Source organism: Guyanagaster necrorhizus (genome assembly GCF_019112545.1).
Source record: "Guyanagaster necrorhizus MCA 3950 unplaced genomic scaffold BT62scaffold_25, whole genome shotgun sequence".
Classification (NCBI taxonomy): domain Eukaryota; kingdom Fungi; phylum Basidiomycota; class Agaricomycetes; order Agaricales; family Physalacriaceae; genus Guyanagaster; species Guyanagaster necrorhizus.
Window position 1 is genome coordinate 155,155 of NW_025064904.1, and position 11,973 is coordinate 167,127.

At 47.6% G+C, this 11,973-nt stretch overlaps 5 protein-coding genes across 5 annotated transcripts; 3 read left to right on the forward strand and 2 right to left on the reverse strand.

Annotated features, from left to right (window-relative positions):
• Positions 1–536: 536 nt before the first annotated feature.
• Positions 537–3,625, reverse strand: BT62DRAFT_1009603 (WD40 repeat-like protein; the record flags this gene model as incomplete). The annotated part of the gene is made up of 15 exons (XM_043177571.1): positions 537–609; positions 664–787; positions 838–1,203; positions 1,258–1,532; positions 1,585–1,663; positions 1,717–1,808; positions 1,853–2,000; positions 2,050–2,208; positions 2,258–2,329; positions 2,378–2,516; positions 2,567–2,752; positions 2,808–3,002; positions 3,052–3,327; positions 3,387–3,447; positions 3,495–3,625. The coding sequence occupies 15 exons, from the start codon at positions 3,623–3,625 to the stop codon at positions 537–539; spliced, it is 2,376 nt and encodes a 791-aa protein (XP_043036501.1).
• A 174-nt stretch (positions 3,626–3,799) lies between these two features.
• On the forward strand, positions 3,800–4,539 carry BT62DRAFT_1078739 (DASH outer kinetochore protein; the record flags this gene model as incomplete). The annotated part of the gene is made up of 3 exons (XM_043179418.1): positions 3,800–3,871; positions 3,924–4,135; positions 4,200–4,539. 2 exons carry the CDS (start codon positions 3,800–3,802, stop codon positions 4,128–4,130), a joined length of 279 nt encoding a protein of 92 aa, XP_043036502.1. The 3' UTR covers positions 4,131–4,135; positions 4,200–4,539.
• On the reverse strand, positions 4,295–8,129 carry BT62DRAFT_972749 (uncharacterized protein; the record flags this gene model as incomplete). Its single annotated transcript, XM_043189081.1, has 12 exons — positions 8,091–8,129; positions 7,782–8,033; positions 7,330–7,714; positions 6,686–7,282; positions 6,368–6,636; positions 5,776–6,309; positions 5,410–5,723; positions 5,113–5,352; positions 4,922–5,060; positions 4,681–4,869; positions 4,491–4,631; positions 4,295–4,438 (listed from the first exon to the last, which is right to left on the reverse strand). Exons 1-12 carry the CDS (start codon positions 8,091–8,093, stop codon positions 4,295–4,297), a joined length of 3,207 nt encoding a protein of 1,068 aa, XP_043036503.1. The 5' UTR covers positions 8,094–8,129.
• A 116-nt stretch (positions 8,130–8,245) lies between these two features.
• Positions 8,246–9,393, forward strand: BT62DRAFT_345002 (uncharacterized protein). Its single transcript, XM_043180576.1, has 6 exons — positions 8,246–8,561; positions 8,612–8,681; positions 8,732–8,948; positions 9,000–9,033; positions 9,093–9,196; positions 9,253–9,393. Exons 1-5 carry the CDS (start codon positions 8,295–8,297, stop codon positions 9,096–9,098), a joined length of 594 nt encoding a protein of 197 aa, XP_043036504.1. The 5' UTR covers positions 8,246–8,294; the 3' UTR covers positions 9,099–9,196; positions 9,253–9,393.
• Positions 9,394–11,090: 1,697 nt separating this feature from the next.
• BT62DRAFT_972750 (Endosulfine-domain-containing protein) lies at positions 11,091–11,959 on the forward strand. The gene is made up of 4 exons (XM_043189082.1): positions 11,091–11,176; positions 11,229–11,312; positions 11,365–11,459; positions 11,513–11,959. Exons 1-4 carry the CDS (start codon positions 11,141–11,143, stop codon positions 11,655–11,657), a joined length of 360 nt encoding a protein of 119 aa, XP_043036505.1. The 5' UTR covers positions 11,091–11,140; the 3' UTR covers positions 11,658–11,959.
• Positions 11,960–11,973: the final 14 nt, after the last annotated feature.

The window sequence follows — 11,973 nt, forward strand, 5'->3', positions numbered from 1 at the left end:
GGACGTTCAGACGATGCATGCGTCTCCCACAAAATGGGAAATAGATAGTCATGTATATCAAAGTGCGCACCGTTAGAGCGCAGAAACCAAACTAGGGCGGTAGATAAGTTCGCCACAAGCATATCAAGGTCCAACCTAGGTGGCAAGTGGATTAGCCTCCAGCATTGTAGCAGTTGTTCTATCATATTTATATGTACAGATTTCTCCAGTGATTTGTTTCATCGGAGTGACTGGATTGACCCACAAGTTCTTGAGAACCGTTCTTGAGACATGTATACAATACCACACTCCGATGACATTAAGAATCATAATGCTGCATGAAGTGCATGCGGTGACTGCTCCTGCGTACTGTTGGCACGGGTCTCGACTACAACAGAGACAGAAAGTTACAGCTTGCAGCTCGCCTCAAGCTCAGATAGTACTTAAGTAATTGCTGCAATTTATTAGCGCAAATTTCGTTGCTAGGAAGTAGTGTAAGAAATAAAACACAATATAGTAAGTGTTTTACAATGCATATCCTACTGAACAGAAAGATCTTAAATCGTTTCGATCTTTTCAAAATACCCAGCATGGGTATCAAACACCGAAATTATACCCTGGGCATCGCCTCTGAATAATTTTGTCAGTGAATGGAGCAGAACGGATCAGCCATGACAAACTGACACTACTAAATCATACTCTCCCTTCAATCGGTCGCCGATACTGAAGTAAGCGATGTCGGAGTTCATCTCAACGAGAACGGTACCATTATTGGAAGAGACTGTGGGATCCCACATACGCACCATCCCTAGCGCTCAGATGTGAGTATAAGAATTGCGCAAAATATGCCATACTCACCATCTTCGCCACCTGTAATTAATCCCATGCGGCCATTCGACTTCAGTGTCACCCACTCCGAATGAACAATACCGAAAGAAACATTGCCGGGCGTAACCTTGCATTCATCCTGATGTTCAAATTCCTCCATGACTCCTTTATCTAGCATTCGAAGATCGTAAACCTGTGTCTTATTGTCATTCCTAGACACGGCCAAGAAACGATCATTCGGGCTGAAGGATGCGCAATTGACCTCTAGATCAGGTCTACCAGCTTTAGGTTGATCAAGAAAAATATGTTTAGAGGCTCTATTGCAGCGATTGCGAATATCATAAAGTCGAAGATGTTTCTCGGGTTCACCAGCTGTGAAAAGCGCTAGCCATGATCCTAGGTTGGAGGACGATGAATACATGAGGTAACTAAAATCTCGCTGACGCGTACCTTCTGAATTGATCGTCATTGCATCTCCCGCTTCCTGGGCGTCGTCAAAATTATAGATAGGATCAGGGTCCTCATACGGATTCCATGCCTTATGGTAACCAACACCGGCTATGGACTTACTGAGCGGTTCGGACGAGGCAAAGATGGAATTGGCCGTCGGACCCCTCCCCCAAACAAATGCACCGACTGAATGACGACCTGGTTGTCTATCCGCAATTGATAGCTCTTCATGTCGACGAGAATCAGAGAAAATGTCCGTGTAGATACATAATTTACTATTTGCACCACATATTCAGAAAAAACGGATTTTCAGGAAGCCCTGCTCACCTAGAGGCAACTGCGAGATCGGGGGTGAGTGAATAAGGGTTGAAAGCGATGTCATGGGTTACACGTGTATGGTCGTAGTCTGGGGCAGAGGTTGAGCAGAAGAGTCGCAGTCATCAGAGACAGTTGACATACGAAATATCTGTTCGCAGCTATTTCCTGGTATGTCCGGGCTGAACTGCCAAAAACGTACATTTTTGTCCTCTCCAGAAGATGCAAAACGTTGACTAAATATGTAAGTTTTCGTGTCTAGAAGTAGAAGAACTCGCACCTTTTGGCATCAAACGCGATGTCGTTGACGGAAAAATATTTGTACAGATATTTTGGTCTCCAACCATCTCTGGCCGAACAATGGGGATCGTTACTGTACTCATATTCGATCCGTCCACCTTCCGATTTTTCATCCTTGTCCTCAAGCACTAATCATATGAGGATCAATATTCTGTGCCAAACGGGATAGTTTCTCACCCCTCTTGAAACCGTTGTGACCCCATGGCCAATAATGCTCAGTGTGTTCACCGTTCCCTTCGTCTTCCTCACCTGGCTCACACTTTGTCTTCAACGTTATACGTCTATCTTGACACCACAAAAGCAGCGCGCCATTCTTGTTATATGTGCAGTCCGTCTCTTGGTCTCGTTAAAATGGTTTGGAATTTCGTACTTTTAGGTTGCGTACCTCTGGCGCTTCCACCAGCTGTAGCACTGCAAGCGGCAATACAGCCCTTGTATTGGATAATCTTATTGATAGCTAAAAAGGAGACTAAGGACAATGGAGACTAGTAGAAGATCAACTCACGTCCGGCCGCAGCGTATTCCCACCTCTGTGTAATGCTTCTATGAGGCAAACTGTATCTAGCAGGACCTTGCCCTTCAAGGACAAAGTTGTGTGGATGTGACACACGTTGTGAAGGAAATACTATCCCCGTATCGTTTAGCTAAGAGCCAGATGTTATTAACAGGGAAGCCACAGGCCATAAAACCGTACCATGTCCCAAATATATTGTCTTTCGTTTGGTGGCGCACGAGGAACGACTTGAGGTTGATATGGTCGGTTCGTTAGACGCAGACGCCGTTCGCAGGGAGGCAACTTCTTTGACGCTGACTCGAGGTTGGTAAAGGGTTGAGAAATAGCGGATTCCTCTCCTCCTGCTTTAAATGGGATTTGATGCCACTATAGTGTTTTGCGTAAGCCTCCTACAGCATTCCCTATAAGCAGCAAAACATACTATGTTCTGATTCGCCCACGTCCCCTTGACATACTCGTCTTCAACATTATCTAGTTCGTTCGATTGACGGTGCGACGATGGCTGATCAGACCATTTCTGATGCACAACAATCCTTATCGATGACTTTCTTGGTGTATGCGGGGAGAGGCTGCTGAAATCGTCTTGTGAAGGCAGAATAGACTTTGCAACGTGTTTCTGAGGCATGGCCTGAGTTGAAGGGATAAAGAGACAAAATTTCACACACCAGATGTTTCGCTGGTGCCGTTGGTCGCTTGGTAAGTCGGGAGGCTTTGTGGTGCGATGAGGAGGAAGGCTGGGGTGTGTGTTTCTGACGATGAGAACTTGAGGCCACAACGGATTTTGCAGGCGACTGGGACTTGATGAATGCTGGTAGTTCGTCGTCGTCGTCGCTCAATAAGAGAAAAGGTCTGTCCTTGGACCCTTCTGCCCCGGGCAACGGTGTAGTTGTGGACCTTGGGTGCTTTCTCGAACCAGAGGCGACAGGTTCAGATGGCCGTTTCTTGAACCATTGGAATATTGACATTACCGTGGCGAGTCAATAATGAAACCGAGTCTCACCGAACGCAAGGGAGTCTGGATGTTTGATATCCTTGGATTGATGGTGCTTGATATGTCGTTACTTTTTGCGACTGTCAGTACGACATCAGGGGGAACGCCGAAACTTACCTCGACCTAAAATTGACCGTCTCTCGGTTGCTCTTCATCCTTCGTCCAGTGAGGTCGACCTCGTCGTTGTCGACATCCGTCAGGGAGTGACCTCTACCGAGGAACATTATTTCTGGATCATGTTGCGGCATGTGTCCAAGCGTACGGAATTGACGCGAAACAACTAAATTCGAGCTGAAGGAGTAGCAGTACGCACGAAGAATGACCAAGTGAGGCAAAGGAAGGTAGTGGCGGCAGTGATGAAACACAGCAGTAACCTTAACCCTAACCCTAGTGAGTTTTTTTTTAACCCCTTACCATCATCCATGTCCCAACCAGACAACGAGTCCACTTTTTTCGAGCGAGAACGCGACCGTCTGGCCCGAGAAATTACATCCGTGAATATTCTTATTGCGCAACGCGTTTCACTTCTGATATGCTGCATTACAGAGCTTCGAGGAGTTGCTCACATCGACCAATGGCTTGAATAGAAAGCTCGAAGAGGTCCTAGGAATGACCAAGGAGTACGATACTATCGCGGCATTGTGGAATAATTTCTATGAACTCATGAGACAGCCTGATGCTGGTGACGTCTCCGTGGAAGAAAGGTCGCATGGCCTGTCTGGCACGGGTGGCAACATTATAACGATGAAATAGCGCAGGTGAGCAGACTAATAATATTGATGTTATTTACGTAGCCTAGAGGTACTCAAATACAGGATGCAGACACAATACTAATCAATGACAACAAACACAAGAGCAGCCATGGTCCAGTTGCACGTCCTACCCTACTTACATATTCTTCTGCACCTTCTCCCTTCTCATATATCGGCCCAACCCGCAACATAGGAGAACCCATTGAATTCTGCTTGGTCGCGCGAAGAGAGTTGACCATGCACCGGTGTTAGAGTTGGTTGTTCTCGAGTGAACTCCTCGTCAAAGTTACTGGTATCAGCACTGCCGTTCTGTAAATAGGTTTAATCCCGGTCCTGATGTTAAATTTTTCTTTACACTTACAATTGTGGGGAAATAAGGAGGGGGTATGCGCTTGTTTAGTACATCGTCGAAACTAACATCTTTAAAGAAAGGCTGCTGTTTGATCTCTTCAGCATCTTCTTTTGTAGATCCCAAACGGCGGTTAGGATCACGCGTCAAGAGCTGTTAGATTTCAATACAAAAAGTGATGACAGAACAGCTGAAGGTTTACCTTCTGTAAAATGGATACGGCATCCCTCGGCATCGTAATCGGATACAAAGGCTCGTCTTCCAGTATGGCGTCGAATATCTCGTCTTCGTCGTCTCCACGGAAAGGCGACTGCCCAAGCAACATTTCGTACGTCAGCACACCAAAGGCCCACCAATCAACGGCACGTCCGTAGCGCTGTTCCAGGAGAATCTGATCACAGCGTTAACACAGAGTTTTCATCCCAGAATGGGCAGGGTCATACCTCCGGAGCCATGAATTCGGGAGTACCACAGAATGTACTAGTAGTCTGACCGAACCACATCTCTTCCTTACACAAGCCGTAATCGGCTACTTTAACGTGTCCATCCAGTGTTAGCAAGATGTTGTCGAGTTTTAGGTCCCTTTCATCACACTGTAAGTTCAAGTCTATTTGAATCGCGTGGACCAACTCACCGGTATATTATACCATTGGCATGGAAGTACTCGAGGGCCAAGAGTACTTCTGATGCATAAAACTTGGCCTGCCGCAGAGAAAACTGTTTCCTCTGAATGTGCAACATGAGATCACCTCCACTGACATACTCCATAACGAAGTACACTCGTGTCTCTGTCTGGAAGCAAGAATGAAGACCAAGTAAAAACGGATGACGCTCCTTAGCAGCAGCCAAGAAAACGCGCTTCTCCGAACGAGTGCTAGAGGATGTGGGTTAGAGAGAAACAAAAGTAATCATAAAAGAAAATCTTTCGAACCTCTCTACTTCATCATTGTCTATGATGAATTCCTTTTTCAGCACCTTGATGGCATAAAGACCGTTCGTTTTCTTTTCCTCCGCCAGCATGACCTTACCGAAGTTACCCTTACCGAGGACAGCCAAGAAGTTGAAATCGTCCAGACCGACTTTTCTCTTCTTGGTAGCCTGTCGGACGGGAGGTTGTGCAGGAACAACGCGATGGCCTGGGATCACCTGGCCGGGACCTATGCTAGGAGGTCTCTGGGCCGGTGAAGGCGGAAGGCCGGGTTGCTTGACGGGAGCAGCGGTCGGTTGAGGAGGCCTCTGAGGTTCCTATGGTAGGTGTCAGTGGGAGTAGCCATACAATGCATAAAAAGAAGCAAACCTGATAGCCACCCGGATATTTGTGCTGTTCCGGGGCCGGTTGACTAGGTAGAGGTCTGCCCTGTACTGGCTGCGATTGCACCTCGGGATACATGGGAGGTACTGGAACTCGAGCAGGTCGAGGTGTTTGCTGTTGGCCGTAAGAAACAGATGGAGGCTGTTGTTGGTATCGAGAATCAGGCATCTGCTGAACTGGCGGGGGAGGTCGAGCATATGGATCAGCTTCGTTAGCGAGGTTGATACGACTAAGAGGCGCTGATAGTCGATCACCCGACGGCTGTTGACTCTGCTGGGCCTTTTTGATTGCGCGCCAGTCTGAGAGTAGGGTATTGGCGGTTTCCATCGACATTCCGCAGAAATCTGGAACGAGATGAGCGCAATTAGCGTGACATGTAAGTTCGCATTCTGAGCATTTGCGCGCATTCTTGCGGCCCAATGGAAGCATGTAACCGCAGTGACAGCACCAGTTTGCACCAATATTAGTAAGAGGTTCAAAGCGGTGGGGAATACGGTGATTAATCTTCTCTTCGTCATCCTAGAAGTAAACATGAATGCGGTTGAGCGATCTGGAGAAAAAAAATGAGTTGACTTACACCGGTGTTCGACTTTGATATACACTTAGTGACTACCTTCTCGTGGCACTTCTTGTGACATGTATATCGGCAATCTTCACACTGGTAACCAGTGGCGTTCAGTAAGAAATCACTGCAGAAAGCGCATAGCATAAGCTGATAAAACTGTTTCTGCACAAATTTGTGTCCATTCATCTCGTGAACCTCGCCCTTGCGTTTGCGGACGGCGCCTTGACGACCCAGACCTCCCAAAGGGGCATCTAAAGGTCGTTTTCGAACATTTTCCTTGACTATGTAATCTGTTAGCACCCTTCAGCTTAACCGATGTGAAAGACCTACTGAAGTTGAGGTTTAGGGCGATGGCACCAGCAGGCTCAACGGAGAACCATGCGTCGATGCCTTCCGTCGCAGAAGGACCGTAACCGGAGGCGGACCCGGGCGGTACACCACCAAAAGTTAGAGGCGCATTCATGTCTGCTGCAGCATTTGGGTGCACAGGGGGACCTGCCTGGTTATCACCATGCATTGCACCTGCTGTTACCCAACCTCCTTGTCCGCTTTCCATAACTACTTTCTGTCGCCGTAACGCCTCGACTAGGTCGCTAATCCTGATCCATAGCAACCCGATTGGAACAGCATGCTGTTCACCAACCTGTTTGTCATAAACAGCAATCTCAACTTCGTTAGCCTTGTCAACGGTTATCTCGAAATCTTCGTTCCAGCGATCAGTTCGAGAAGGATGGGACCGAGCAAGCTGTGTCCCTTCGACCTTCAGTGAGACGGATGTTTCAACGGTCTGCTTGGATGCCGAACGGAATCTGGCAATGATGGGAGCATGGTCAAGTTCGCGCGCGCCTTTGACGGTGACCTGAAGTATTCCGGACAACGGTTTCGACCGTAGGTTATCCTTGCGCTCGCCGTCAGTTCCGGGGCTATCTAAGTGGGGGTGAGCAGACCGGCGTGGCCACAAACAATCAGCTCACTATCTTCTTCCTCTACAACATCATCTAAGATGTGTAGGTTCTTATACCGCTTGAGAGCGCTCTGAAGAAGTTGTATCTTCTTCTCACTTTCGACCTTTTTGCTCTCTGCATCGGCTCTCGACTTCTTATCTCCATCCGCCTGGTATAGTTTAGCCATCTTATCGATACCTTGCTTGTACTGCATCTCGACTTGAAGTTTGAATTCTAACTGATGCAACATCTTTGATATCTTGGCCGGGGTGTGAGGAGTATCGGCTTTGATTAAGTCAAGATTTGAATATGTCTTCGCCTTGGGTGGCCCGCGTCCTGGTCCACCTCTAGGGCCAAGCTCTGGAGAGTTGGGCGCTCGTCCGCGGCCAGAAAAGTCGTACTCTTTTGGAGGGACCTGGATTGCACATTCAGCGATCTCGAGCAGATATGTCAACAACACCACTCCCAGGAAATTGACCAACCTGAGGGCTTGCAGATCCGCCATACCGCTGTGGATCTGGCTGCGATTGCTGCAGCTTGCGAGCCTGTAATTCTCGTAGGGTATCTTCAAAGTAGGAAAGGGATCGCTCCGTCTCCCTGATCTTAGCTTCATTACGCCGGAGAACGTCTTGGTTGTTGGTAGCTTGCCGGAGGAGCTGCGACGCCTCTAGAATTTTGCGCTCTGTCTGAATATGCTTGTAGACATCCTGTATCTTCTGGTCTAGCTCATTTGCCTGGCATCGCCGTTATAGATGCTGGAATGAAGGGAATCAGAAAAGAAATAAGCTCACCATCGCCGTTCAGTGCAGCACGAAGAAAAGGGCAAAGAGAAAGGGAAAGGAGAATCGTGGATTACCAGAAAGCAGGATCGGTTGAGCAGGAGTGTACTATCTGAAATCAGGCCTGTGGCTGGCAACTGCACAGCCGCTCCATATCGGGTTCTCGTGTTCGTCATTGGCCACTGCATTTGCGGCTCATTGCTTAGGCAAATTGCTATGCCTTCACTAGCTTACTCGTCAAGAATCAAGGCTGTGGACGACCATACGAGCGTAGTTCTCTTTTCAAAGCACTGTTTCGTACAAGGAAAGCCTTCCGATACTGTGTACACTGTGAAGCAATCGCGCATTCCCGATAATGTCGACATCCTCCTAGCTTCGAGTCTCACGTTCACGATATCGGGTCTCTTGGACAAGAAGAAGGTATCTGCAGACTGTATTCAACGCTCTCATCTGGCTCGCCATATCGTGGAATATCTCAAGACTGTGCGGCATATAAATCACGTTAATCTTGTCACTATAACTTTCGTTTTCAGAATGCGGCACTGCTTGGGCTAAGCACAATTTCCGACGTACACCTGGGCGATGACAATGGCGTGCCGACCTGTGAGTCATATATGCGGGCTCTAGTTTTTGTGTTTATGGATTACGCCCAGTTACAGTACATTCATCTCGTTGCATGCCGTCAAGCTCAGAGATGAAGTCAATGCATCTGACACTTACCACCATTCATCTGCGATATGAATGGAGGGATATCACAAGTCCAGATTCATCGAACCAACTTAACCATCCATTTTCCCCAAATCTATCGTTGCCGTTCTTGACCTTGTTGGATAACGTTATTGGTCGCTTTGTAACATGGCATCTCGTAAAGTGGGTTGCATACTTATTCGACTAGTCTCTGTATAAGTGACACTTTTCAAGGCGCTACCCTCTAATATTCGGTACTTGGTTTAAGGTGTGTGGATGTAACCAAGTCGTCTTGCATCAGTTGTCACCCTATTTTCCAGCAACTAGATCTAGAAGCCACATTCTTCCCAAAAATTTCTCGAATGCTACTAGAAATGATGAAAAGGTCTCCCAATCCAGAATTTCGTTCGACTTGCAAGCGTCTTCTCAAAGTAGGCGGGTTCCATGACGAATTCATACCGTACCACTGATGGATTTTTTTTTACAGAGCATCAAGCGAAAACAACTGTTGAGAATCTCGTTGTCCGACGCTTCATTATCCAATTTATTGTCAGAAGTTGGACAAGATCACCTTGATACTCTCAGGGAGCGTGAGATGGTTCCTGAGCTTAGTGTCGAAGATGCATTCTGTCTCGCCATGGATCACTGTTATCGCCGTGTTATCAGGCGTCCCACGTTCAAGGTATCGTACCTCTGACGCCATTCGCAACGTATATGCGCTGATAAATGGTCCCTAGACCTTGAATCAACTGTGCATTGCGTCAGCTGATGCAGGAGACGATGATGAACTTGCCTTGGACCAAGTACCTCTTCTGCAGACAGCGTCGGAGCCTCTGCCCAAACTGGACAATTTGTTGAACTTTCGCATGCCGGTTACTTTTGCACAGCTGGACCCGGACCATACCATTTCTGCTTGTTTCTCAGACGACGACTGTTCTGATGGCGCTCTCATGGATATAGGCCTAGAGAGACATGATTCAGACATCGACCTCGATAGCCAGAGCGATGTTGACCTTGCGGATTCCGACTTTTCATTCGGAGAGGGGCTCGGCGTTGTCACATCCGATGGATCTGTAGTTTGTCATGCAGAGCCTTGCTATGCGATTGAAGAAATATTCACATGTTCGCTCTCACCGTGCGACCAGGGAGATTTTTCGTCATCTTGGCACTCTGTCAGCGACTACTCGTCTTGTCCGTTTACGGGTCTTCGACACTTCATGGATATTGATTCCGATACGGACGAAACCGGTTTTGATGGTCTAAGCCCAGTCTCTCAGGACGACGCTTCTCTCTTTGGCACTCATCTTGTTCTGCATTCTGGACTTGAGATAGCCAAAACGAACTTTGTACCCCCCATTTCTCCCGCTCAAGAACCGCCAGATGCTGAACACGTCGAAGACCTCGACTGTCTCATGTTCCTTGACAATTACGACCTAGGCTCATTAGCTGACGATACCTTCGATACCGATGTCGGTATATCTTTAGACCTGGACGCAGATGATCACACTTCGTCGCATTGTTCCGCCGCGTATTTGGACCCCGACGAAGAAGCGCTCTTGGACGATTGCGAGGATATGGTCATCGACCATGTTGACTGTCAGCTGGAGGATTCTTCTGAGGATGAGGTCACGATGGTTGAGAGGGAGCGACCTGGTTGATGACTGAGATGAAGGGTGACGCCTGCTTTTTCAAGCAAAAACTATGCTTATCGTCCTTTTCGATTAAGAATTGTTGTTCGTTTGCCGCAGTTACAGTATGTTCAAATTCCGGTTTCTGCCATCTATGGATACGATCGTTGTAGAAGAAGACTTTAGAAGGCTTGTCCAGAACTGTCAAAGCTGCTTCCGACTGCAAAGCTCTCACTACCAGGTGACTGACCCAGGGTTGTGGCTCGTTGTTTGAATCCGCTCTCACACGGCATCAACCCTCATTTACTGGTAACTGCGATCATCAGGTGTTGGAGTATGAACCAAGCAGACGAAATGCGAGAATACTACTTATAGCTGTGGACCTGCTCATCCATATAGCAAGGAGTATTTTACTCCACCCAAAGTTTCGGTCAGACGGGCGGAGCTTTGGGAGTGAGCTAAATTGGTCTGAAACGTGTCGAAAACGGCCAGAAAAGTTGGGAAAAAATGGTGAGCAGCTGACTAAAGATTTACTTCGAGAGAAGACGGCTAGTACCGGCAGGTCTAGACACCACCGAAATTGTGACTCCGATCAATGTCCGACACAAGGTCCGCAGGCTATAAACTGAAACTTATATAACTCTTTCGCTAGAGCAATTCAGTTCATCAGTCCAACCGTGTCTTACCTTCGAGTCCATCTCGGCACTCTCTTTATATCGCTATACTGGTCCTTTCCTCACAACCATCATGCTCCCTGCTCAGCGCAAGAAGGTTGACATCAGTGTCAGTATTGGTCCTTACGTCTGCTGTACTGCATGCTCATCCAACTCCGTAGAAACTCTCGGACCAGGAGCAGATCCTTTTCGCCAAGTATGGAAAACTTCCAACACACAAGAATGTCTTGATGAAGATGCAAAAGGTTGGTCACCCACCACCGATGTTCGAATGTGACGATTAATCTGTATCTACAGGATCGAAAGTATTTCGACTCGGGAGATTATGCCTTATCGAAAGCCGGCGTGGCGCCTCAAAGTACAGTGGGTACTGCGATACCTAATCCTCAGAAGTGCGTATGCAGATTCTGCTGCAAATTTGTTGCTTATAGCGTTCTCGGCACAGTATCCCTCACGCTTCGTCCCCTACCAACGGTCATCAAGGCCTCTCAGTATCTCCTACAAATACCACTTGCCCCGTCCTGAAAGAAAGCAGTCTCTCCCAGGATGAAACCTCTGCGGATGACCAACCGACAGCCGACCCGGAGTAATCAGTGTCAGTTTCTTCAGGGAACCTCTACGTTGCTTTCGCTATCATACTATACACTACTCTAGGAATCCCCGTTCTTAATTATTCCTGGCCGATCGCTAAGCGACGGTCCTGGTGACCCTCCTATACTTGGACGCATCAGATTCATTGACATGCGAGGTTACCCGTCCAGTTTGCAACTTATGTACTTGAATCTTTTGGATTCTGTATGTATAAAATATGGCGAGGCAGAGAAGGAAAGCCTGAAGGGTGGGGAGGTGCCATGAGACATTTTCCATGTAACATTTGTGTAGAAATTTTGCGGATCTAAATGATTC

What these genes read in the sequence shown, in the direction of transcription:
- BT62DRAFT_972750 (XM_043189082.1), top strand. Translation starts at nt 11,141, where the DNA reads ATGCTCCCTGCTCAGCGCAAGAAGGTTGACATCAGT. An exon ending in GCAAGAAGGTTGACATCAGT is followed by an intron (nt 11,177 to 11,228) that starts GTCAGTATTGGT and finishes CCAACTCCGTAG; the next exon opens with AAACTCTCGGACCAGGAGCA. An exon ending in TCTTGATGAAGATGCAAAAG is followed by an intron (nt 11,313 to 11,364) that starts GTTGGTCACCCA and finishes CTGTATCTACAG; the next exon opens with GATCGAAAGTATTTCGACTC.
- BT62DRAFT_345002 (XM_043180576.1), top strand. Translation starts at nt 8,295, where the DNA reads ATGCCTTCACTAGCTTACTCGTCAAGAATCAAGGCTGTGGACGACCAT. An exon ending in TCGTGGAATATCTCAAGACT is followed by an intron (nt 8,562 to 8,611) that starts GTGCGGCATATA and finishes TTTCGTTTTCAG; the next exon opens with AATGCGGCACTGCTTGGGCT. An exon ending in TGACAATGGCGTGCCGACCT is followed by an intron (nt 8,682 to 8,731) that starts GTGAGTCATATA and finishes GATTACGCCCAG; the next exon opens with TTACAGTACATTCATCTCGT.